Source organism: Sus scrofa, chromosome 5 (assembly GCF_054392235.1).
Source record: "Sus scrofa isolate SSC_HxYL_T2T_F1_AM1 chromosome 5, Sscrofa_HxYL_maternal_Yorkshire_Landrace_v2.0, whole genome shotgun sequence".
Lineage (NCBI taxonomy): Eukaryota > Metazoa > Chordata > Mammalia > Artiodactyla > Suidae > Sus > Sus scrofa.
This window is the reverse complement of record NC_139387.1, coordinates 12245326-12270896: the sequence shown is the minus strand read 5'-3', so window position 1 is coordinate 12270896 and position 25571 is coordinate 12245326. Positions and strand designations below refer to the sequence as shown.

The 25571-nt window shown below is 44.0% G+C and overlaps 1 protein-coding gene across 10 annotated transcripts in view; it reads left to right on the top strand.

Moving 5' to 3' along the window:
* HMGXB4 (HMG-box containing 4) overlaps positions 1–22540 on the top strand; it is a 28176-nt gene extending 5636 nt beyond the window's left edge. For 5 of the 10 annotated variants that reach the window (XM_021081484.2, XM_021081483.2, XM_021081482.2 and 2 more), the window contains 9 exons: positions 135–213; positions 321–435; positions 998–1953; positions 11870–11951; positions 12833–12897; positions 14444–14549; positions 14980–15149; positions 19845–19967; positions 20439–22540. In XM_021081484.2, the coding sequence (XP_020937143.2) occupies positions 1066–1953; positions 11870–11951; positions 12833–12897; positions 14444–14549; positions 14980–15149; positions 19845–19967; positions 20439–20483 (1479 nt within the window). In that variant the 5' untranslated portion in view covers positions 135–213; positions 321–435; positions 998–1065 and the 3' untranslated portion in view covers positions 20484–22540. The remainder of the gene's footprint in view (positions 1–134; positions 214–320; positions 436–997; positions 1954–11869; positions 11952–12832; positions 12898–14443; positions 14550–14979; positions 15150–19844; positions 19968–20438) is intronic. The other 5 variants (XM_021081485.2, XM_021081479.2, XM_021081480.2 and 2 more) reach the window with 1 other exon arrangement.
* The last annotated feature ends 3031 nt before the right edge of the window (positions 22541–25571 follow it).

The window sequence follows — 25571 nt, the reverse complement described above, 5'->3', positions numbered from 1 at the left end:
GTTTTACTTTATTTTACAAAGTCAAAAATCATCCAAAAAAAAAAAAAAAAAAAAAAAAAACCAAGATTGGTTCCAAACTGCCTTTGCCTCATCCTCTTATTCGTTGGTCAATTCTTCTTCCTCTTTAATTCTAGGATAGTGAACTTTACTTCTTGGGGACGGACACTCACAAGAAGAAGAGGAAGCACTCCTCCGATGATTTCTACTATGGAGGTGAGGACGGGAGAGGGCCGCAGGCGGGAGAAGCACATCGCTGGTTCTTGGAGTCGGGGTAGGGGAAAGGGATCCAGATGTTGCTGACTCAGTGGCCTATTTAACAGGACAGTGGTTCTTGTTCTGAGTGCCGATAAACCAGTGTGAAGGAGGAGAGAGGTGGAGGGCTGGTATTTTGGAGGATTCAGCATAGAAGAACAGTCTTCATTTGTGATACACCAGGTACCAGGTTCCTTCTCCCCCCAATCATCCACTTATCTTGTGCCCATTGTTATCTAGCATCCCTTTTGCCATATGTAGTCCTGGGCCCTCTGGCCTGCACCTGTGGGTTACTTCTCAATCCAGCGCCTATCCACTCACAAGACCAGTTTTTCTTAGCTGTGTTATGCGCATAGCTGACGAGACTAACTCTTTCCTAGACTGGATTTGTCCTGAACGCAGAAACAGATGATGCTCTGTCTTCAGTGTATCTAAATTGTATCTACTCGTAGTCCCGCAGCTATGGTCCAGTCTTCTGGGTATACTCTCTTTGGTTGCTTGTGAAGACTCAGTGAAGAAAAACAACTTTAGTGGCAAGAACGGTCTCCAGGGTCCGAGGCAGAATCTACCAAGCCGAGAAGCACGTGGGCATCTTCTCTGAATGTTAGGAATCAGTTGAAGGGTGTCCCCTCAAATCATTTCCTGTTAGCCTCTTCCTCATCTTAGTTGGGTGTTTCTGGTGAAAGAGGAAACTTGTTGGACATCGCTTTGTCATATGGACAGTACTTCTCTTGATTATTTCTAGATATTTCGTCTTTGGAGTCGTCACAGAAGAAAAAGAAAAAGTCTAGCCCTCAGTCTGCTGATACAGCAATGGACCTGCTGAAAGCGATCACTTCGCCTCTGGCAACAAGCACCAAGCCCTCCAAAAAGACGGGAGAAAAGTCGTCTAGTTCCTCAAGCCATTCGGAGAGTAAAAAGGAACACCACAGGAAGAAAGTAAGCGGAGGCAGTGGGGACCTGTCCCTGGAGGACGGGGGTTCCCACAGATCCAAAAAAATGAAGCCGCTCTATGTGAACACAGAGACACTGACCCTTCGTGAGCCCGATGGGTTGAAGATGAAACTTATTCTCTCACCAAAGGAGAAGGGAAGCAGCTCGCTTGACGAGGAGTCTTTTCAGTACCCCTCTCAACAGGCGACTGTGAAAAAATCCTCTAAGAAGTCAGCTCGGGATGAGCAAGGTGCTTTACTCCTAGGACATGAATTACAGAGCTTTCTAAAAACGGCCCGGAAGAAGCACAGATCCTCCTCGGACCCACGCTCGTCTCCTGGCCCTGAAGGCTGTGGGCCCGATGCCTCCCAATTCCCAGAATCCCACAGTGCTAACCTTGATCTTTCGGGGCTCGAACCTATTCTGGTAGAATCCGACTCCTCCTCTGGTGGGGAGCTAGAGGCGGGGGAGCTGGTGATCGATGATTCCTACCGGGAAATCAAGAAGAAGAAGAAGTCCAAGAAGAGCAAAAAGAAGAAGGACAAGGAGAAGCATAAAGAGAAGCGACACTCCAAGTCTAAGAGGAGTTCAGGGCTCCCCGCCACGGCAGTGGGAGAGGTCCCAGCGCCCCCTGCCCCCCCTCCCAGCCTCCCTTACACTGGCGCAGCCGCCCCTCCCCTGCCACTTCCTGGCCTCCAGGCAGATGGACACAGTGAGAAAAAAAAGAAAAGAGAGGAGAAGGACAAAGACAGAGAGAGAGGAGAAAAGGTAAGGTGTCTTTTAAAGTATGATGAGCTAAGAGCTAAAGCAGGCTTTTCCCTGGCAGTGGTGAGTGGACTTGGAATTAAGCAGCTGGGGCAAACCCTTGGGAGTGTAGCAAGGTAAAGCCGCTGGAATGATGGAAGGGATAAAATAGTGGCAATGGTGCAAAAATAGGAGCAATCTTAATTATTCATGGGTTTTCTTGATAGAGTTGTTCTCCCACTGTGCCAAGCTTAGGTTTAGCAATACCGAGGCTTATTCTGACGGGCCCTTAGAATTCATAGAAGGAGCCAAACCCAATTTCTTTCACTCAGCAGCGCTGTCTGCCTGGGGAAGTTGAGAGAGCAGGTAGGTACTCATTCTGTGTGTTCATCTTGAAAAATAGATCCAATTTTTTTTTTTTTTTTTTAGAAATTTAAAAATTCAGAATAGTAGAAAGAGAAAAAATCAGGTGTTCCCTTGTGGCTCAGCAGGTTAAGGATCCATTGTTGTCACTGCAGCAGCTCAGGTTGCTGCTGTGGCCCAGGAACCTCTGCATGCACCAGCAAGGCCAGGAAAAAAAGGGGGGAAAAAAAAAAGATACAGGAGTTCCCATCGTGGCACAACAGAAATGGATCCAACTAGGAACCATGAGGTTGCAGGTTCGATCCCTGGCCTCGCTTAGTGGGTTAAGGATCTGGCATTGCCAGGAGCTGTGGTGTAGATCGCAGATGTGGCTCAGAGTCTGCATTGCTGTGGCTGTGGTGTAGGCCAGCAGCTATATAGCTCCGATTGGACCCCTTGCCTGGGGATCTCTCTATGGCATGGGTGCAGCCCTAAAAAGCAAAAATAAATAAATAAATAAGATCTGTGATGTTGCTGCTTCAGAGCCATGCCTTCACTTATCTCCCTGTTTCCAGAATGTTCTCATTTCCTCTAAGCCAACAAAGACTGGCCCTGTGGCCTAATGCCTCACACACTCAGACATTGCTGTTGCTAATAAATTAAATTCTGAGTCATAACTGGACTTGTCATGGCATTACATAAATTCTCTCTCTGGTAAAACTGAACCTGAGATACAACAGCAATACAAATTATGAAGTACCATCTCTTGAGAGCCCACCATGTGCCAAGCTCTCCCAGGCTTTTTTGCACACGTGGTGATCCTGTCTGATAGGTATTATTAGCCCCCTTGGACAGAAAGAGAAGCTGAGAAAAAAAGACACAGAGCCAGAATTTTAATAGAGGTTTCTTAAACCCCAAGCCTATACTCTTTCCACTGTAGCACATTCCTTTCTAGAACTTTAAGAGTTGGTTACCCAGTGCCACAGTACATCTTCGACAAAACTGAAAGTGGGGTGGAGTTCCCATTGTGGCTCAGCAGAAACGAATCTGACTAGGAACCATGAGGTTGCACGTTTGATCCCTGGCCTCACTCAGTGGGTTAAGGATCTGGTATTGCCATGAGCTGTGGTGTAGGTTGCAGATGTGGCTCGGATCCTGCGTTGCTGTGGCTGTGGCGTAGGCTGGCAGCTTTAGCTCCAATTAGACCGCAACCTGGGAACCTCCATATACCACAGGTGAAGCCCTAAAAAGAAAAAAAGAAAAAGAAGAAAAAAAAGCTGGAAGTGGGGTGAGGGAAACTGATGTGGTGGGCTGGAATCCGAGGTTTGTCCTCTTGAGACGTACAGATGTAACGGAGTGGCCAGAAGCTTGGACTCAGTTCGGCGGACTTGGGTTCTTGTTCTGGTTGCTACTTACCAGCGTTGTTCTCTTGAGAGTGCTTCCTCGCTTCTCTGCTCACCTGTGAAATGGGGGGACTGAGACTAAATTAGGTGGCACATGTAGCGTGCTTAGCACAGGGATGGCTCGCTCAGCAAATAACTGCTGTTCTGGTGACTGCGCCTTGCATCTTGAGTTCTTGGGAAGCGTAAACTACACTTGAAAACATCTTTGTAAAATCTTCTTTTCAATCACTGGCTTAACATATTAGACTAAGAAGCTATTCTTTTATGGTTGTGTTTCTGTTTTCTTCTGCTTTTTAATGTTAACGCCCACCTTTTAGGAAGCAGACTCTGCAGTTAGCACCTATTTGGAAAGCAGTTAACCAGGAAGAAAGCAGGGTCTCTAAGGAGCAAAAGTAGATGTTACAGAGCGAGCTTCCTCCAGCGCCTTGGAGGAAACTTCCTGGGCACTGGGGGAAGGAACGCTGGCCGGGGAGGCGAGTCACAGGGCCACTCCGACCCTGCTCTTTTCTTCACAGAACAGTGAACTAGAACCCAGCCTGCTTTACCTACAAGGGTGTTGTGAAAAGCAGAGGAGGTAATACAACTGACGGCGCACACTGTCCTTTTCACACACAATTCTGAGTCTTTGTTCTGCATTCGGTACATTTATTCTGCACTTAGACTATGCCAGGCACTCATCAGGTGCTGAGTTCATCTCATATACAAAGTTGAGTAAGATACAGGGTCTGCTCTCCAAGAGCTCTGGGTGTAGTAAGAGGGGTTGGAAAGTGTTCAGTGTGTCGAACCTCAGCAGAGACGTGTGCAGAGTGCTGAGGACTGAGTCTGAGGAGCTTTCGGGGGGGGCAGCACCGGAACCGAATCTTAAGGCCAAATAGAAACTATCAGGGGGAAAGGAGGAGTGGGCATTTCAGTTGGGGACCAGAAACGCATGCGAAGGCACAGGGTGTTCCAAGACCAGCCAGCAGAAGGTTAGAAGTAACGGTGTGGAAGGCGGGAAGGCCTGCCTTCCAGGAAGGGGGCATTAGTAAATTACAATAGTAATAACAAGAGCTATACTAATGGAATTATTCTTTATCTATGATTTATTGGTGAATTTCCACAAGAACCTGTGAGGTGTGGTATGACCATTGCCATTTCAAAGAAATAAGCTCAAAGAAGTGAAATAACCTCCCCTAGGACACATACCTGTTTAGCAGCAGAACAGGAATTTGAACCCAGCTTTTTCTGACTGCGGCATCCATGCTCTTTCCACTATCAGAAAGAATGTTTAAATTATATTCAGTAGTGTATTATGAGAGAGAACAGAAATAGATTTCCATTCAGAATGGTTAAAAGTAAAGCTTTGGGAGTTCCCTTGTGGCTCAGCAAGTTAAGGATCTGGCATTGTCAACTGCTATGGCTCTGGTTACAGCTGTGGTGTAGGTTGGATCCCTGGGTGGGGAACTTCTGCATGTTGTGGGCAAGGCCGAAAAGAAAAGAAAAGAAAAGAAAAGCTTTGGTGTGAAAATCTTACCTCCCCGGCATGCTTTCCTCTAGCCAGAACAGATTAAGGGATATCAATAAAGTGAGTTCAGACGGTAGCCCTGACACTCCGTAGTAATCATTGGATCTCAGTTTCTCTTCTTTAAAATGGCAGTAATAGGAGTTCCCCTCTTGGCGCAGTGGAAACGAATCTGACCATGAGGTTGCAGGTTCAATTCCTGGCCTCGCTCAGTGGGTTAAAGATCCTGCATGGCCATGAGCTGTGGTGTAGGTTGCAGATGCGGCTCAGATCTGCTGTGGCTGTGGCTGTGGTGTAGGCCAGCAGCTTTAGCTCCAATTGGACCCCTAGCCTGGGAACCTCCATATGCCTTGTATGCGGCCCTAAAAAGCAAATGAAATAAAATAAAATGGCAGTAATAATGGAACTTACCACCTCATAGAGTCATTGGGATGGTTGGATGAGTTTCTACAGGTAAAGCTTTGATAACAGTGTCTCCTACACAGTATTAATATCAATGAAGAGATTGGGTTCTTGTTATCGTAAGAAAGCCAAGTTTTATTTTTAAGCTTCATAGATTATATTTTGCCTTAACCCCCATATGTGTTATCCTTTTAAATAGGTTCTTAAACTTGAGTTATATATGGGCTCGAAGAAGGATTGTTACCAGGCTTTCTCAAAAATTTCTATGATCTAAGAGTTAAGTGTGGAGTTCCCATTGTGGCTCAGCGCTTTAAGAACCCAACTAGTAGCATCCATGAGGATGCACGTTCAATCCCTGGCCTCACTCAGTGGCTTAAGGATCCGGTGTTGCCATAAGCTGCAGCATAGGTTGTGATGTGGCTCAGGTGTGGTGTTACTGTGGCTGTGGTGCAGGCTGGCAGTGGTGCAGGCTGGCAGCTGCAGCTCTGATTTGACCTCTAGCCCAGGAACTTCCATATGCCGCAGGTGCAGCCCTTAAAAAAAAAGAAAAGAAAAAAGTTAAGTGTGACTGCTTTATACAACACATTAAAAAATTTTTCCTTGGAAGGTCTTGATGTGACCTGTGTCATCAGACACTTAAAAGAAGGCTCTGGCTGTAAGATTACAACCTTGTGAATCACATTAAGTGGATTTGTTGCAAGTTTTGTTGCAAGTCACTTGCCACTAATAGTAAAGTAACTAAGTTTTTATAATATTGACATTTTGTTAAAGGAGAGCCCATGTTATTCCAGATGTAACCACAGTGATTCACTTGTCATATATGTTTTCTTGTCTCAGAGATTCAAGGGGGGAAGTACTGGCCTTGCATTTAGAATCATGTGTAAATGTTCTGTATGTCTAGAGATCACCTGTTATTTGTGTTATTTCTGACTATTAATTTAGAAAAATATCTATGCCCTGGAAAAAAATTTAACCCTTAAATTTGAATTGCAAACTTTGGATTCACAGGCTGGAGTTGCATCTTAGAGCACAATGGTTAGCTTCTGAGGTCAACATATAAGGTGAAAATTGTTAGTTGCCCTTGAAGATCCCTTAGGAAGGCTCCATGATGAAGGCCAACGTGCCAGCCCACTGCAGCTGGATTTTTCTCTTCACCAGATGAAGTTATTGGTATACGTTATTTTTTTAAGTATGTGAGCTCCAGACGTCAGAATCACTGGGGTAAGGAGTTGCACAGACTGAGGGAGACATGTAGGAACTCTCAGCAATTTCCGCTGTCACACTCACTCCCAGGAATTGATTCTTAGAGCAGAATTACCCAGACCAATCAATCCATATCTCCCTTTCTCCCTCTCATGGCCAAATACAGAACCTACGTGAACTCATGTCTTTGCAGTGCCACTTCATTTTGTCTTGGACCCAGTAAAGGGGAATTGGAAAGGATTAGAGCACTTAGAGCATTTGAGTTACGAGGCTGCTATTAAATTAATAAAGAACATGCAGCACTCGCAACTCATTTCTGTAACATCTCTGAATGGGGCTGGCTTCACCAGAAGAACACTAAAAATAGGACCTTTACTATTTAAGTGAAATGTTTAAAATAAAGGTCTTGCTGCTCTCTTCTTTTTCTGGTTTAGGTCAAATGATTTCACCCTGTCCTTCTTCACCGGAAATTCTGTTTTTAAAAAATCTTGCATTGGCTTTTTGGGTATCACAACTTCTCTTTTGAAAAATACAGAGGGAATAGAAAAGAATTTTCTATTGTGGCATAACAAATTACCGCAAATTAAGCAGTTTAAAACAACTTCTGGAGTTCTCTGGTGGCCTAGTGGGTTAAGGATCTGACATTGTCACGGCTGTTACTCAGGTTTGATTCCTGGCCTGGGAATTTCCGCACGCCCCAGGTATGACGAAAAAAAAAATCCATTTATTATCTCATTGGATTTTTGTTGTTGTTGTTTTGTCTTTGTAGGGCCACACCTGCAGCATATGGAAGTTCCCAGGCTAGGAGTCAAATCAGAGCTGCAGCTGCCAGCCTACACCACAGCCACAGCAACACGGGACCTGAGCTGCATCTGTGACCTATACCACAGCTCACAGCAATGCTGGATCCTTAACCCACTGAATGGGGCCAGGGATCGAACCTGTGTCCTCATGGATACTAGTCAGGTTTGTTACCGCTGAGCCACAAAGGTAGATCAGAAGTCCAGATGGGGTTCAGCTGGGTTCTCTCCTCCATCTCTCACAAGACTGAATCCAGATGTTGGCCAGTATTGGATTCTCATCTGAGGCTAAAAGTCCTCTTCCAGGTTGTTGACAGCATTCAGTTCCTTCCTGACAACTTGTCTTCAAGTTCAAGGCCAGCAGGAGGAGAGTATCTGCTGTTGGATCTTACCTCTTTTAAGGGCTCACAGGATAAGGTCAGGGCCACTCAAGATAAGCTCCCTTTTGATTCACTCAGATTCGGCTTCCTTATGGACCTTAATTACATCTGCAAATTCCCTTTTGCCATGTAACATAACATGATCATGGGAGTGAGGTCCCATCGTATTCACCAGTCCTGCCCACAGTCAAGGGCAGACGTCTTGGGTGCCATCTTGGAGTCCTGCCCACCGCAGAAGCAGCGTGACTGAGTACCCACCGAAGGGCCAAGCACTGATTAATTTCCGCCTTTGAGCACATGGTATTATCCAGTTTTCACTTACAGGGAAACTCAAGCTCAGGGAACTGAAGCAGCTTGTGTAACTAGTTGCACAGTGTGGTCGGGATTCTAACCTAGTTCTGCCAGCCCGCCCAGCCCAGGCTCTTTCCATTTTGCCAGGTTATCTCTGATAAATCATGTCACTTCTCCCTCTCTTCAGTTTACCTACTTTTCTCCAACCCCACAGTCCTGGCTGTAGGCCTTCATCATCCCCACCCTGGGTGCTCCTGCAGCAGCTTCCTCCAGTGGGCTTTCTGCCTCCTCCGCTCCTGCTCTTCTCCACTCTCTTCTCTGTGGCCCTAAAGTGCAACCTGATCATGTGGCTTTCTGCTCAAAATACTTAAATTGCTCCTGTCCCTTAAAATCCATACTCTTTAGTCCAGGTGACAAGGCTCCATCAGTGAGCACTTCCTGCTCCAACATCAGCTCCTCCCTCCCTGATGAGTGTTACCACATGGTGTTCCCTCTGCCTAGAACACTCTTAACCACTCACGTGGCTGATTCTACCCAGCTTCCTCCAGAGACTTTCTTTGACTCCCTAATTAAGTGAGGCACTCCTATTACATGTTCCTGTAACACCCAGTACTTTCCCTGTTATATTGTTGGATTTTCTTATGACATATTTATCTCTCATCTATTAGATTATGTGTCTGGTTTTTGACTATATTCCCAATGCCTGGCACATAGTGGATGATCAATAAACATCTTTTATGAATTGAATGACAGACTACTTTGATGGATTATTTTTTGTTTGTTTGTTTCCTTTGCAGTCTCCTTTTCAATCTCTGCTTTTCCTTCTTTGCCACTGAAATGCTTTTACTGTCACATTTCAGAAGAACTATCCAAGTCTTATGTATTCTATTTAGGATCAAATAGTTAGTGTAATTTGAAGCTGAGAAAAGATGATGGGCCTTTAAACTTTAAATTTCTTAGGTTTTATGCTGTTTTATGCTGCTAACCTGCCTTAGAACAAGATCTGGGCTCCAGAAGCTCACCCTCTTAACTACTCACCGTACCCAGTACAGATACTCAATAAATGCAGATTATTTATACATAATTGAATAGAATAAAGTCCTTTATAAGAACTGTGAGAAGAACTCCTTTCATCAGTGTATAGATTTGGATATAACATATTAAGAGTTGTTGTTGGAGTTCTCGTCATGGCGCAGTGGTTAACGAATCTGACTTGGAACCATGAGGTTGCGGGTTCGGTCCCTGGCCTTGCTCAGTGGGTTAACGATCCGGCGTTGCCGTGAGCTGTGGTGTAGGTTGCAGGCGCGGCTCGGATCCTGCGTTGCTGTGGCTCTGGCGTAGGCCGGTGGCTACGGCTCCGATTAGACCCCTAGCCTGGGAACCTCCATATGCCGCGGGAGCGGCCCAAGAAATAGCAAAAAGACAAAAAAATAAAATAAAATAAAATAAAGAGTTGTTAATTTTGTAAAGGTATTTTTAATTTTATGCTATAGCTGTAGATAGTCTCGTGGAATAGAGAGCATTAACCCTTCACAGTCTTATAGTTGAGAACGCATTGCTAAAGCTCCTCGCAAGTTTTATAATATGGCCAAATGTAAGGCCTGTGGAGAAGCTGTTTTAAAAGATGAGTCTAAAAATTTTGAAGCTAAATTTATAACAAACATGCCATAATTTTATGTCCAAAGAAGTGCTGTCTCATTCAAAGCAGTTACTTTGGAAGGTGTTTCAGTCAGAATTCCTTTTGGAATTAAAGTCAAAGCCATCACTAGTCTTTAGCTAGTCTTTGTCCTTTGTCGAAGTATTCTTATGAAACATCATTAGGAACCAAGTCAGGTGAGCAGAGTGTGTGGGAGCAGGCTCAGTTGAAAACAAGATGGCAGGAGTTCCCATCATGGCGCAGTGGAAATGAATCCCACTAGGAACCATGAGGTTGCGGGTTTGATCCCTGGGCTTAATCAGTAGGTTAGGAATCTGGCATTGCCGTGAGCTGTGGTGTAGGTCGCAGACGAGGCTCGAATCTGATGTTGCTGTGGCTATGGGCATAGACCGGCAGCTGTAGCTCCAATTAGACCCCTAGCCTGGGAGCCTCCATGTGCCATGTGTGAGGCCCTAAAAAGCCAAAAAAAAAAAAAGCAACTCTGATGTCACGAGACAGGATGACGTTGTTTGTTGGTTTGTTTGGGCCATAAAGTATGACCCAGGAGGCAAACAGAAGTTCCCAGTAGCTTTTAAAGCACCAAATGGTTATGTCACTGTAATAACTGCAGGGCCAGAAAAGCAGAGGAGGAGATGAAGGGCCGACCATCCTATTTTGATACTTACAGATGAGGTTTGAAATAGTAACTTTTTCTATAAGGAAGCAACATATTTTTTTTTTCCTTTGGCCTATACTGCATAGCCCTGGAAGTCAGGCTTCCTGGATTGTAGCCATTCTAGTGTACAACTGGCATAACTGTGGCACCCAGGCAATCACTATTTTTCTGAATTTCCTTTTTCTCATCCTCAAAATGAGAGGTTTGGACGGGTGCCATGTGATGCCCCTTTTCAGGTAGGAAAACTTAATTTTTTCCCTCAGTCTATTGTAAAATGGAATGCACAGTAACATATAATCTTTTGTTTATATATCACTCATTGACCTGACTTTAAAGGCATATTTGGTTTTTGTTTCTCAAAAATCATACATTGCTTTTGGAATTGTCAGAATACAGTGAAGAATAACATACTTCAAGCAGTTTCTTGAAGTGAAAGAGGTTTGTCTTATATTAACTACCAGTGAATCATCTTCAGTTATTTATTTACTTCTCACCTTGGACCACAAGGATGTGAATAATAAAGTAATGAGAAACTACAAGTGACAGTCAAAGCAGGATCAGGAAAATTATAAGACTGGAAATAAAAACCAGAGGAACAGTATGAACATAAATTTGGCTCTGGACTTTCTGGCCCCAAAGTAAAGAGAACTTATGTGGTTCTTTTACAGAAAATAAAAAATAGACAACCTGGAGTTCCCATCGTGGCTCAGTGGTAACGAACCCAACTGATACCCATGAGGATGCAGGTCCAGTCCCTGGCCTCGATCAGTGGGTTAAGGATCCGGCGCTGCCTCGAGCTGTGGTGTAGGTCACCGATGCAGCTCAGATCCCACGTTACTGTGGTTGTGTAGGCCAGCATCTACAGTTCCAATTTGACCCCTAGCCTGGGAACTTCCATATCCCGCGGGTGCGGCCCTAAAAAGGCAAAAAAAAAAAAGAAAAGAAAAAGACAACCTAAGAGAGAGAAAGATTTTCCTAGTATTTAATTCTAAAAGAAATATGTACCATGGATTGTATGTGGGAAGAATGAGGGGCCTTGCAAATAAGTACCTCCAACAGCCTGAAAAACCCAAGAATAAGTTAGCATGTGATTTTTACATTCTAAAAGTAAAATTGATACTTATCTCTAAGTCATAAGTAACACAGATTAAAAATCAGTTATCCTGTTTAGGAAAGCCAGTTGGTAGTTTAGATCTCTTGATGAAAAAGTGCAGGTACCTTTTCTGTTTTGTTCCCACAGAGGCAGGGTTACTCAACTTGTGTTCTAATTAAGTCCTGTCCTGTTGTGTTTTTCTGTGGTGCTTAGCCAAAAAAGAAGAACATGTCAGCCTACCAGGTGTTCTGTAAAGAGTACCGCGTGACCATTGTGGCTGACCATCCAGGCATAGGTAAGAACATTTCTCATCTTTCGTTTTTTTACTTCCCCTTTGTGTCTCCGAAGCAGTGCAGTTCATTCAGTCGGTCAGCAGGCACACTTCTTCCCAAGCTTGAAAAGAACCCCAAACTCATTTCTTTCCTCAGCTGTGCAAGTCATTTTAGATTTGTGTCTTCGTTCACCCCAGCCATAAAGCACAGCACATCAATATGCAGTGTTCTACTTCCAAGATTCCACAGGAATCCTTAAACTGCCCTTGTTTAAGAGTGAGCTCACATATTGTTCAGATGGGTCTGAACCTTGGACCCGTCATGTAACCTTGGACCCGTCATGTAACCTCTACGAGTCTCACTCACCCAGTGTGTGAAACTAGCCTCCCGGCCCTGTCACCAGCGTTGCAGTGAGGCACGCCACGTAAGGCAGGAATGCACTCGCTGTTCACGTGGAAACACAGCATTACGCATCTGGAAGATCACATCTGAGCTGCTCTAGGGAAATTCCACTTTCTTTCCACGCTCTCAGAAACTTGGTAAAAATCTAACATCTTTTATCAAATTCTATGTAACATGTTTTCTTTAACCTAAGTCGATAAGCGCTGCTTTGTGGGATCAAATTAAAAGACACCATAAAGATGCTTAAGGAATACATCCTTAGAGAGTAGACGTGTGAAAATTTGAGCCTGTCTCATGACACCAGAACAGCCCCTTCGTTCTAGAAAAGAATCAGGGAAAGTTAATGGGCTTTGGTTTAGTTTTCTGAAAGAATCTTGTGCTATTTAAATCTGATCTTCAAAACCCTTTTCCCAGTTTTTTATCAGACTTCCATTTTATGTATTTATGGTTAAACCTTTATTGAGTTTGTTTGTTTGTTTTTTTTTTTACTCTTTTATGGCAGACTTTGGGGAACTTAGTAAAAAACTGGCTGAGGTGTGGAAACAGTTGCCAGAAAAGGACAAACTGGTAAGTACAATTTATTATGGACATGTTTTTCATTGCTTTATGCCTTTCAAAGTATATAATTCTCCTATAGACCATCCCAAACAACCCTGAAAGTAGGAGGAAAAAAATTACAAGTCAGTGGAAAATGATCTAGCAGAGGGCAGTGAACTGATTGGTGCCGGTTCACTCAGGCGAGGATTCTGTCGCAGAGAGACTGTCTCTCCTAACTTCATCTAATTTTTCCCAACAGCCTTCCATTTAGCCACAGGATGATCTAATTTGAGCAATGATTTGTGTTAAAAGAGAATCTAGGAGTTCCCATTGTGACTCAGCAACAGTGAACCCAACTAGTATCCATGAGAATGCAGGTTCAATCCCTGGCCTTGCTAAATGGCTTAAAATATCCAGCATTGCTGTGAGCCAAAGTGTAGGTTGCACATGTGTCAGGTCTGGCATTGCTGTGGCTGTGGTGTAGGCCGGCAGCTGCAGCTCTGATCCGACCTGTAGCCTGGGAACTTCCATGTGCCAGGGGTGCGGCCTTAAAGAAAAAAAGGAAGAGAGAATCTAAAGTCAGAGCCCTTGACTACTAACACCTACTGGTCAGTCCTAGTCTGAGAACTGAAGAAAGTGGTCCACTTAATAGTCACAGCAAATAATAAAGCATGGAACAGTGTTTACTGGGTAAGTAGGTTCCCCATCAACATTCTCCTCAACCATCACCAATACGCCTTCATATCAAAAAGCTAATAAGCCAGTGATGAGTAGTCATATCTGTATCATTCATAGTCACTTTAAGATGATATGAAGGTGGAGTTCCCATTGTGGTGCAGTGGTTAACAAATCCGACTAGGAACCATGAGGTTGTGGGTTCAATCCCTGGCCTTGCTCAGTGGGTTAAGGATCCGGCGTTGCCGTGTGCTGTGGCGTAGGTCACAGACACAGCTCAGATCCTGCATTGCTGTGGCTGAGGCGTAGGCCGGCAGTTATAGCTCCGATTCAACCCCTAGCCTGGGAACCTCCATATGCTGCGGGAGCGGCCCTAGAAAAGGCAAAAAAAAAAAAAAAAAAGATGATGTAAAGGTGGTGCAGGAATTAGACTTACCATCTTGCTTTAAGGTACAGTTCATCTGGGTGAAACAACATATAATTTTTACCCAAATAAGTTTTTGTTTTCCATTTCATTTTTATCCTGCTATCAGTGTTGCGAGCCAGCAGGTCAGAAGAAATATATATATTTTTTTAATTTAGAAGAAATATTTAAACCCCTGGACATTAGGCTGAGCCAGTTGTTTCCTCTGTGATTTTACATTTCGACTTGGAGTGACCTCAGAATCGGTGCTGCCATCTGACCATTAGCACTGAGGGATGTTGGTGGCCCTCTACTAAGATATTAGTGCCGCTGCTGTCTGAAGCCTGTTCAGTGCCCTCTAGTCTAAAAGTTAATGTTAACCCGCTGTCTGCTCCTCTCCCCTGTTCCTTTTCTTTTCTTCGTTCTCCTCTTCCAGGACTGCTTTCCCTTTTACTCTTTTCCGCTTTTAAACTTATTTTTGCCCTGATCTGATTGCAGATTTGGAAGCAGAAGGCTCAGTATCTGCAACACAAACAGAACAAAGCAGAAGCTACAACTGTGAAAAGAAAAGCCTCCAGCTCAGAAGGCTCCATGAAAGTGAAAGGTAGTGACCACATCCCTCTCCTCTTTTCATTCCTTCCCTAGAGCCCATGAATCTTGCTTTTCTTAATAGGAAGTTGGAAGAGTAGCTGTATTCGAAGCAGATCCTGATATCCAGATTCTATTACTGAATATTAATGGTTGCCCAGGAAATTTAGAAAATGTAAATCAGCAAGCTTGTCTGTAACAGGCCAGAGAGAAAATATTTAAATCTGAGGCCATATGCATTCTCTGGCACATAGTCTTTGTTTTTCCTACAACAACCATTTAAAAATCCGAAATCATTCTTAGCTCACAGGCCATACAAAAACAGATTTGCCCCACGATCCAGTTTTGTTAATCTCTGGTAGAGCTCATCAAAAGGGAAAATCAGGAAAAACATTTTTGTGGTCAAGGCCATGGGCAAGCTTTATCTCTGTTTTGTCTGTTCTCAGCTTCCGCTGCAGGAGTACTGTCACCCCAGAAGAAATCCCCACCCACCACCATGCTGTTGCCTGCCTCGCCAGCCAAAGCCCCTGAGACAGAGCCCATCGACGTGGCTGCTCATCTGCAGCTGTTGGGAGAGTCTCTGAGCCTCATTGGACACCGCCTGCAGGAGACTGAGGTGAGGACTGTCAGCAGCGTGGCTCCAGTGGTGATAGAATTTGACTCCATTTACTCATTCCAGATGCATTCATTGAGCAACTACTGTATGCCAGATTATGCCAGGTGCTCAGGAGACAGTGATAACGAAGACAGATGGTAATAGAAACAGCTGGCGATCTGGATTCTACCTACTGGCTCTCAAAGTTTACGCTAGTACCATCCTATTGAGGCAGTCACACAAAAGGAAGTTAGACTCGGAGTTCCCGTCATGGCTCAGTCGTTAACGAATCTGACTAGGAACCATGAGGTTGCGGGTTTGATCTCTGGCCTTGCTCATCGGGTTAAGGATCCAGCATTGCCATGAGCTGTGGTGTAGGTTGCAGACGTGGCTTGGATCCCTCGTTGCTGTGGCTCTGGCGTAGGCCAGTGGCTACAGCTCTGTTTGGACCCCTAGCCTGGGAACCTCCATATGCCGCAGGAGTGGCCTTAGAAAAGGCAAAAAGACCCCAAAAAAAAAAGGAAGTTAGACTCCCCTATAGCTTTTTTCCCCCAGTTCTGTTGAGGTATAATTGACATATAACCCTGTAATTCATTTTTATTTTTTAAAAATGCAGTGGAAAAACGAGTACAAATCCCATGGACGCTTTGATCATTTTTACTTCTAAGAGAGTTTGAATTTTTCTGTGCATCTCCAGCAAGGCTTTGAATAGACAGATTATACAGGGGATTAAAAGTTCCTCGCTTTGAAAATAGGTAGCAAATGGGGAGATTGAGGTTCTCAAGCTCATCATTACTCTGCACTTGAATTGTATAGGACTGTGTACCCTAAGGAGATCTTTGTCCTTTTAAGCTTCAATTTCAAAATCACTTAACCTGCAAAGCTGTCATGTTCCATTTCTATTATCATATTCAATTTTTAATCATGTTGCCCCTTGGCTAACTCAGTAGTGTAGTATTTCAGATTTCCACTGGGTCCTAACAATGTTTCAGCAAAGAAATCAGTCTAAGTTACTAAAGCCATTTTTAAGCTGAGCAATTGTAGGAATATAAAGCTCTTCCCTTGCTTCTACATCGAAGTTGAATTATTCAACAAACAGAATGCCAAAGGCCTCAAGAAATGAAGCTTTATCTCAGTTCTTTAGCTAGTTTCTAAAAATTTAGTAGGTATCAAAACAACTACTTTCTTTTAGGCTCAGACATTTGAATGGATGTAGATATTTCCAGAATAAGTATTCTGGGCTCCTTATTTATTTTTCATATTTCGACATTCTTATGTTTCCTAAAAAAGTTAAAATTAAAAATGATTTGTTTCATTCTCCTTCCACGTTCCAGATTTTCCCTGACATTTCCATTTAGTTAAGCAGTTATTCCAGTTTAACAGTTAACGTTAATGCTCTGTCTGCTCTGTTTAAACTTTGAATATTAAAGGTTGCCAAGAAATTGGGGGAAGTAGGAAATCTGCATAGCTTCCTGATGATTTCCTATCCTCAGGAAACTTACAGTGTAATAGGAAAGATAGAATAGATACAAAATTAGCAAATGAAACAAGTCAGCTTCTGTGAGCAATTGCTGTGACAGTTTGTATAGGTTTTGAGCAGGGGAGTGGGGGAAAGAATGTTACAGAATCTCTAGTCCACTTGTTTTTTTTTTTTTTTTTTTTTGTCTTTGTTGTTGTTGTTGTTGTTGCTATTTCTTGGGCCGCTCCCGCGGCATATGGAGGTTCCCAGGCTAGGGGTTGAATCAGAGCTGTAGCTACCGGCCTACGCCAGAGCCACAGCGATGCGGGATCCGAGCCGCGTCTGCAACCTACACCACAGCTCACGGCAACGCCGGATCGTTAACCCACTGAGCAAGGGCAGGGATCGAACCCGCAACCTCATGGTTCCTAGTCGGATTCGTTAACCACTGCGCCACGACGGGAACTCCTAGTCCACTTGTTTTTAACCTAACAGTCTTATTGAGATACAGTTCACATAAAGTTTACCCTTTTAAAGTGGAGCATTTAGTGGATTTTAGTATATTCATAGATTGTGGCTCCATTACTACTGTCTCATTCCAGAACATTTTCATTACCCCTAAAAGAAACCCTGTACATATCAGCACTGATTCCCCCTTCCCTCTTCTCTTTTCCTCAGACTTTAATCATTTATCTGTATCCTCACAATTTTGCAATTTCCACATACCACTTATACTACGATTTACCTTATATGATTATTTAAATACATGTGTCCATGCTTTCACAGTGATAACCCTTGATACCACAAATGGATGTATATCAAATAGTTAATGCTCACCCCCATGCCGCCTGAAGTTAGTAAGTGTACTGCACTCCAAGGAACATTGTTTTACACTTTGCTCATTGAAAGAGTGAACACCTGAAGCCCAGTGAAATGGCTGTTATTTCAGATTGATGTAACTACTTGTGACAGAGCCCAGCTTGTCCCACTTCTCAGCCTGCCCTCATCTGCTGTCCTGTGCTACCTGAAGCAGTCAGAGCAGAGTTCAAGAACAGAGGGTTAGGGAGAGTCTGCGAAAGGGAGGAGGGGTTCGAACAAGACCTTGAAGGATAAGCAGGACTTCATGTCGCAGAGATGTTGGAGAGAGACATTTTAAACCAGGGAAACAGGGCCCCTCTGTTTCTCAAACTCGGGGTCTTCTACAGAGATGGGTAAAAAGAGGCCCCATGGAGCCCTAGACCCCCATTCCCACTTAGCCAGGTCTTTTAGCTGTTTTATATTTATTGGGGTTCCACTTAAGGATTTATTTTCAAAGGGTTTTATTGCTAAAATGGTGAAAAACTAGAACATCCATTGCGTATGGTTGGAGGAAGGCTGAATATTAAGGGCATAGTCCACATTCAAGAGGGGGGAGTTCCCGTTGTGGCTTAGCGGAAACGAATCTGACTAGCATCCATGAGGGTGCAGGTTCAATCCCTGGCCTCGCTCAGTGGGTTAAGGATCAGGCATTGCCATGAGCTGTGGTGTAGATCGCAGATGTGGCTCGGATTCTGAGTTGCTGTGGCTGCGGTGTAGGCCAGTGGCTACAGCTGCAGTTATTCAACCCTAGCCTGGGAACCTCCATATGCCTAAAAAGACAAAAAAAAAAAAAAAAAAAAAAAAAAAAGAATATCACTAATTGCTATCTTTTGTTGAATGCACTCTCAGCCAACTTTGGTTCAGAGTGCTGTACTTGGATTCTTTAATTCACACTCCAATTTTGTGAAGCAGAATTTGTGTCCTCTTATTTTACAGAGAGAAAAACAGACTTAGAGAAGTTGAGGAACTTGCTTTGGAGTTTAGCCCCCAAGAGCTGAAACAGAGCCTTGGACTTGGTGGCATGACCTCAAGATCCATGCTCTTAATCCTTTGCTTTACCACCTGCCTTGGAAGTGAGGGGAGATGTTGGGCAAGGAGAACGAGGGGAAGGAGAGGCAGTGGTGGCAGGGCCTTGAGACTAGGCAGTTGTATGAATGGTGAATAGTGGTTCTTGAGCAGAGGAAGGGATCTAGGAGGAAGGGTAGGTTATTTCTCTTTACAGCATGTTGAGATTATGAAATATCCAAAATGGGAGTTCCCATCGTGACTCAGCGGAAATGAATCTGACTAGTACCCATGAGGATGCAGGTTCGATCCCTGGCCTCACTCAGTGGGTTAAGGATCAGGAGTTGCTGGGAGCTGTGGTATAGGTCGCAGACACAGCTCAAATCCCACGTTGCTGTGGCTGTGGTGTAGGCCAGTGGCTACAGCTCTGATTAGACCCCTAGCCTGGGAACCTCCATATGCCTCAAGTGTGACCCTAAAAAGACAAATATGTATATATATAAAACATCCAAAATGAAAGACCTAGCAGCCAGCCAGAAATGCAGTTTTGGAGGTGGAGATGTTGGTAATCATAGTGACCACTAGTGATGCTTTCCGAGCGCTCACCACGTACCTGAGTCCCTCCTGTGTGTTATCTCACTTAATTCCCTTTGTGCTACAGGTGCCATTAGTGCTCTATTTTAGAAGCATGGCATAGAAAGCAGCTTGCCCCTCTTGGTGCGTGGGATGACCAGGTTCTGAATACAGCATCTTGAGCCCAGAGCTCGTTCTTTGAGGGGCTTTGCTCTGCAGTCTCCCTAGGTGACATATCCCCTCAGTGTTTCTCACTGAAGAAGGTTATACCAGAGCTGGGCAGTATTTGCTGTAAGCAATCTGACTTACCTCTTTGAACTACAGAGATATAGACAATATGAATTGTACGAGATGTTAAATTTCAAAAAGAACAGAGAAGCGATATCATCAGCTCTCAGAAAGCCATGTAATGTGGAGAAGTGCGTGTGTGTTGTTCATATTGAATGTTAGTGGGGAGGCTGTGGAATTCTCGGAGGGAGCACATTTGAGCTATAGCTGTGGAGTTACAAGAAAAAGACTTGCGTACATGGTCTCCACACATCTTCCCAGCAGCTCTGGACATGGTGAGGCCTTTTTCCTTTTCACTATTCTTCAGCGACTAACCCAAGGCCACACAGAGGGTAAAATGATTAGGGATATAGAAGGGAAACCTGCGAATGTGTCAAGTCATCAAAGCAGATACCACCCATGTCTGCCACAAGTTTCAGAGAACTGCCCAAGACTTAAGGAACCACGTGAGGAGATGGCACCCAGAAGTGGGCGGGAGCCTCCGCTGTGCGATTCGAGGTACAGCCCCCTCTCCTTAACGCTCTGCCTTTCAGGGCATGGTGGCTGTGTCCGGCAGTTTGTCTGTGCTTCTGGATTCCATCATCTGTGCGCTTGGCCCCTTGGCGTGTCTCACCACACAACTACCTGAGCTGAATGGCTGCCCCAAACAGGTCTTGGTGAGTTGTCCTTGTTTTCTTGGAGTGGAGGCCGGCGGGGGGTGGGGCAGACCCCTTGGGAGTCAGGGAGACCCAGCCTTAACGAGCCTGTCATAAAGCTTCCTGGGTGAAGCACTGCCTTCAGCTCTCGGCCCACGGAACATGCTGCTGACGGCTGAATGCAGTGAAACAGCAAACACGCCACTTCCTAAGTCCTCTCCTTTGGAGAGAAGCATTCTAGCCTTTAAGGCAACTCCTCTGCTTCCTATTTGCTCTTCTACCATCAAATAGCCTTCTGCCTCTGTTTTCCTAGGATTCATGGGGGAGTCAGCAGAAAAGTTCCGAGCATGACAGACAACAAGATGCCCGCTTCACTCCCCCATTTTCTCTAACTGTTGTTTTTCTTTCTCATCTCTCTCCCCTGAACAAAGAAATGCCTCAGGGAATTAAAGCAAGGTACCCTTCAAGTGACCCTCTTCCCTTGTTTTGCAGTCAAACACACTAGACAACATTGCTTACATCATGCCTGGACTGTGACAGCAAAGACTCCCGGGACAGAAACCTTATCCTACCCTGCTGCCGGCTTGTGTGTATGTGACTGTTCCAGATTCCTTCACTGGCCTCTGGGTGTAGGTTTTAAATTTTTATATATATGCATATACATACATATATATATAATGTACAATATATACATAGGACTATACTTTGCTTTTAGTAATTTTATGAGATGGCAGAGGTTTAGCCAAGAGGAAACCTTGGCATGAGTATGGGCTTGGGAGTCTTTCTTTCCTGTGGTGGATAAATCTGCCTTAAAAATCAATGTAACTTGGGGGCTGGGGGCTTGTTCTGGATGCTGAGTGCATCGCTTTACAGACAGCTAAAATGTGATTTTTTTCCAAACTCAGTTGTACCTCCAGACCCATCACTGACCATTTGCCTTACCTGTGTCTTACCGTCTGACATGTAATGGGAAAGAATATGGGAAGACGTCAGTTTACTGAAAGTACAAAGCTTTTCAACTTGAAGTGACCTAGGTGGGAGGTGATACCATCGTCCCCATCTTAATGGTTATTGTGATGGCCTAAGTGAACTTAGTACAGGCTTCATTCCAATTCCTGCTGTACCGGTGTCCATGTCTCAAAATGTATTGTAATTACTGGTACCGTTGGCAGCCATAGTAGGGGCCAAGGCGTTCTGTGAGCCCTGGAGAGGGTAAAGCTGTCAGTGCCACCAGTTGAACGGCATATATTGTTAGCTGACCCAGACCATCTGGTCTGCAGAACTAAGCGCTGGTGTCTTCCGTTGGCAGTGTTAGCTTAGCTCACAGTTCTGCTGCTTAGTTGCTTGGTGTTGTGGAAGGTGAACTTTGCCCAGCCTGATTCTTGGGTTCATCTCATTGGCTTCCCTGCTGGGCAGATACACAGCGTTCTGCATTCCACACGTGAGCAAATTGCAAAAAACGAAAAAAAAAGTACTCTATTCTCATGTAGGTTTATTTATGTGCGCGTGTGAATGTGTGTTTTAATTATGTGTATTTAACTCTTAAACTCTTAGATTTTAATTTATCCTGTAAATTTCTGTATATATAATTTAAAAACAAGAGCCTCCACCAGCAACAGCATGTGGAAGATACAGATTTGTCTTTTCTTCCTTCCTTCCTTCCTCCCTTCCTTCCTCTGGTCTCCTCTGGAAACTCCAAATCATCTATACTTTAAGGTATCGTGCCTCAAAAAGGAATCATTATGTTGGGATTCAAATTCTTTATAATTCAATAATGTCAAGAAAGTAAAATAAAAAGGAACGTAACCATTCCCAGATGCCCTTATTTCCAAAGAACCAGACTCTTGCTTCCTAGATGCAAAGAAGACAGTTGAGCGCTTAAGGGTTGTTTATACATTGAGTGTGAGGTTCCACGTCACAACTCAGCTCTGAGGTAACTGCTTTCTTCCCGTGGCCTGGTCAGAGCACTGCAGCATCACGATACATCAGCCAGCCTGCATCCGATTTCATTGCTTCCTTCCCACCGGTGTGGTCACAGGGCTGTGTTTCTTAAAGGGATTCTGGTTACTGAATGCCTTTCTCACCTCAGAGCAGTTTTGAGATTTAATTGGGGGAAACAGGAATGTTTGGGAACCAAAATCAAGAAGAGCAGAAATCTCGGTTTGGTCTTGTGCATTAGAACCTGTGCCACACCGCCTCCTCTGATCCCATGTCAGGTTCCTGTCTGACACAGGGTATCCAGGAAGAGCCTTGAGGACATGGACTAGTACAAAAAAAGAAGTCAGTCCTACCATTGTCATTTGTGCACATCAGTGAAATCCTGATGAGGACCTGCTTTTTCGTTTGTTTTCCTTTACAATCCAACCCTATTGTATTTGTATTTAAAATTTGTACACATTTGTATAATAATCTGTTCCTTGTGGTATTTGGTACTATTAGAGGAAAAACTTTGGATTCAGACCTTCTTGCAGTTTTTATATCATTGTTTTATTTTGTTTTTTAAATAAATTCTAGCGGTTTGATCCAAATCCCATTACAGTTGTATAAAGAAACAAAATTTTGTACTTATATTATTAAAAATCACATTTTTAATATTTGTAGTCCAGTGTCAGCTATCTTTTCCCTGTTGCTAACCAGAGTTGCTATGAAATTTTAAAACTGGTTTTCACACTTCAGCCTACCATCATTTTCTTAAAAAGGAAACCTGTCAGGAGTAGAGGTCAAGTTTCTGATCATAGCCATCTTCCCACATCTTCTCTGTGTCTCTCTCTCTTTGTGTTATGGAGTCTCATTGTCTCGCTTTTGCAAATTACAAACCCAGTGGCTCTGGCAGTAGCTCTATTCATTGGCAAATGAAATTGTATGTACATTACAGTATTGCCCCAACTCAAGAAATATTTATCAGTCTTGTATAAAAGTCACATCCGGATCCTGCGCTTCGGTACTGTCCTGACTTGGTGGTTGATTCTGCGCTGGATAAATCACTTAATCCTCATAAGCATCTGAAGTCCCATCTGTAAAGTAGTGGTAATGTCACTTCCCTGTCTCGAACCTTGCAGCCAGCCAGCCTAACATGAATGTTTAGTGATACTGTGAACATTCAATATATGAGACGTGACCTTTCAAGGTAAAAACCTCAGCGCAAACACGAAGTGTTAATAGGCACAGTGAAGTATTATGATTGATTGAAGGACTCGCTTCCTAGGGAGAAGCCGCCAGAAAGAGACCGCCATAGTGCCGAATGAATGACTAGAATGATTTGCATGTTTTATCTCACTTAATCCTCCCCAAAGCCTCATGAGTATTATCGCTCTTTACAAATGAGGAGACAGAGGCAGAAACATAAAGTTTTCCTAAGTTTATACAGCTAGTAAATGGCAAAGCCAGAATAAGCACAATGGTACAGCTGACCCAAAAGCCACTTTCCAAGTTAAATTGTATATGTAATTCATCAGAATCCTCCATTCTCTGCAGTCCTGAGCAAATGTGGTTGTAGGAAATCTATGAGACCTTTCTGTTGTTCAAATGTCCTTTTGCCCTAGTTGGATTTTACTACACAGACCTCATTTTTCTGGTCATACTATTGTCTTTGAATTTTGGAGGCAAAGTATCTTGATTTTTTTGTTGTTGTTGTCTAAAAATATTTAAAGGATATAATCGATTAATTACATTTATGCAATATGTCGTTCTTAAGGGACTTAAATATTTTTATCCTCAGGAAGGCATTTGATATTATATTGCTAAAACATTTAAAAGGAGAAAAATTAAAACAGATTTTTTTACTAAATGAGGTTGTTCCCTGTTAGCAAACATTTTTAAAACAGTTTTAATTGGTTTTGTACTGCACTTAATGTTTGCCATTTACATTCCTATCCATTTTATTGTGAAGTCCACACACTTCCACTTCTAATTTAATAGCCATCCAGCATTCTGTTTGCATGGAGTTAATATGATTTCACTCCCTGTTAGAGGGCACGTGGGTTGTTTCTGTTTTGTTTTGTTTTTTACCATGAAGGATGTATGGCTGTTTCATTCTCGGCAGTAAAGCCAATATCTGCCCATAATCATTTTAAACCAGAGTGATTCAAGAAGGCAAGTACTTCTGGTAAATCACCACCCAACAGGGGGATGTTAAAACTTGTTAATGGAAGGATCCAAAGGAAATTCATGCTAAATATTCTATACACCCAAGCAGTACACCTAAATGAAACAAAAACATGAAAGCTACCTGACATGAAGTTCATCGTAAATGTACATTCCCCCTTATAGTCCAAATACCATTACTGAGAGACTGATTGAAATTTTCACGTGTTAGTCATTGCGCTAGATGCCAGTGGCTGGGATAGACACAGCCTCCGTGCCCTCATGGAGCATCAGAGCACAGGAGTATCTCTGTAAAGGTTTTGTATTGTACAGTAATGATGTCTGCTCAAACAGATTAACCTCTATAGGTTCTCTATCATCAGAAATGTGTGCAGCTTACTAGCCTTTCAAACTTAGAATTCACAAATATCATGCTCAATAAATACTAAAGCACCCTGCCGTAGCCCGGACTACCAAAGCAGTAGTTATTGTATCTTTTGGAGTGCCTATCATTAGAAGGGGAAAAACAAACAAACATAACCTGTAGTTCAGATATCTAATGAGTAGGCAATATAGCTGAAACATGGCACACAAGAAGGCTGAAGAAGATATTAGAATTACAAAGCTGGGAAAAGCCTTTGAGATTTTTGGTTTGGGGTACACTGCTGTACCTCAGGGACCTTGGAAACCCAGAGATCAAATCGTATCTCTCTGCCTTTTTTTCTTCTGAAAGGCTCCACTGCTTTCCACATTTCTCAAAGGAGCCTGTGACCTAAAAAAAAGAGTTGAGTCCTTGATCTAATTGCAGAATCCAGAGAAAATGGAAGCTTGCTGTTTGAATCACACAGTAAATGAATGACAGAGATGGGTTCCAGGACCCACTCCTGACATCTGTGTGCTTTCTGCCACCCTGAGCTCTAGCCCATCCCCAGCTGCAATTCTTTGAGTTGGCTCTCGGTGTCAAGGCGTCACAAACCCCTGGCCCTTGCCTCCCATTTGAGAAGTAAGGGAATCTGGGCTGCAAGCAAGATACGTCTTGCAGCCAGGAGACCTCGAAGAGAAGAGTCTTCTCAGGGCAGGGAGACCACAGGCCAGAGAGGCTGTCAACCCCAGCGGTGGTTGTGTAGTCATAATGAGGTCCTAAGGGGCTGAGACTAAAAGCAAAGGCTATGGGCTCAGCTTGCTGGGTAACCTCACACAAGCCATTTCCCGGGTCTGAGGCTGGGTTTTCCGGGTCTGTTGAGATCAAAGGACCACGCCCCTAAACTCAGAAAAAAAATGGAGGGCGTGGCTTAGGGGGACACACGTCTCAAGACCCGCAGCCGCCCTACGTGGTGCGTGACGTCCGCCGACGCCGAGGAAGCCGCAGTGAGGTCATCGCCCTCCGCCTTCGGGAGCCGACCGACCCTCCTCGTCAGGGGCGGGGCCTGCGGCAGCGCTCCTGGCTCCTTCTGCCCCGCCCCACCCGCGCCTCCCCGAGGACCGTCCAGCGCGTCACGTGACGGGTCGGCGGCGCTGGCGGTTGCTGTCAGCTGATTCCCC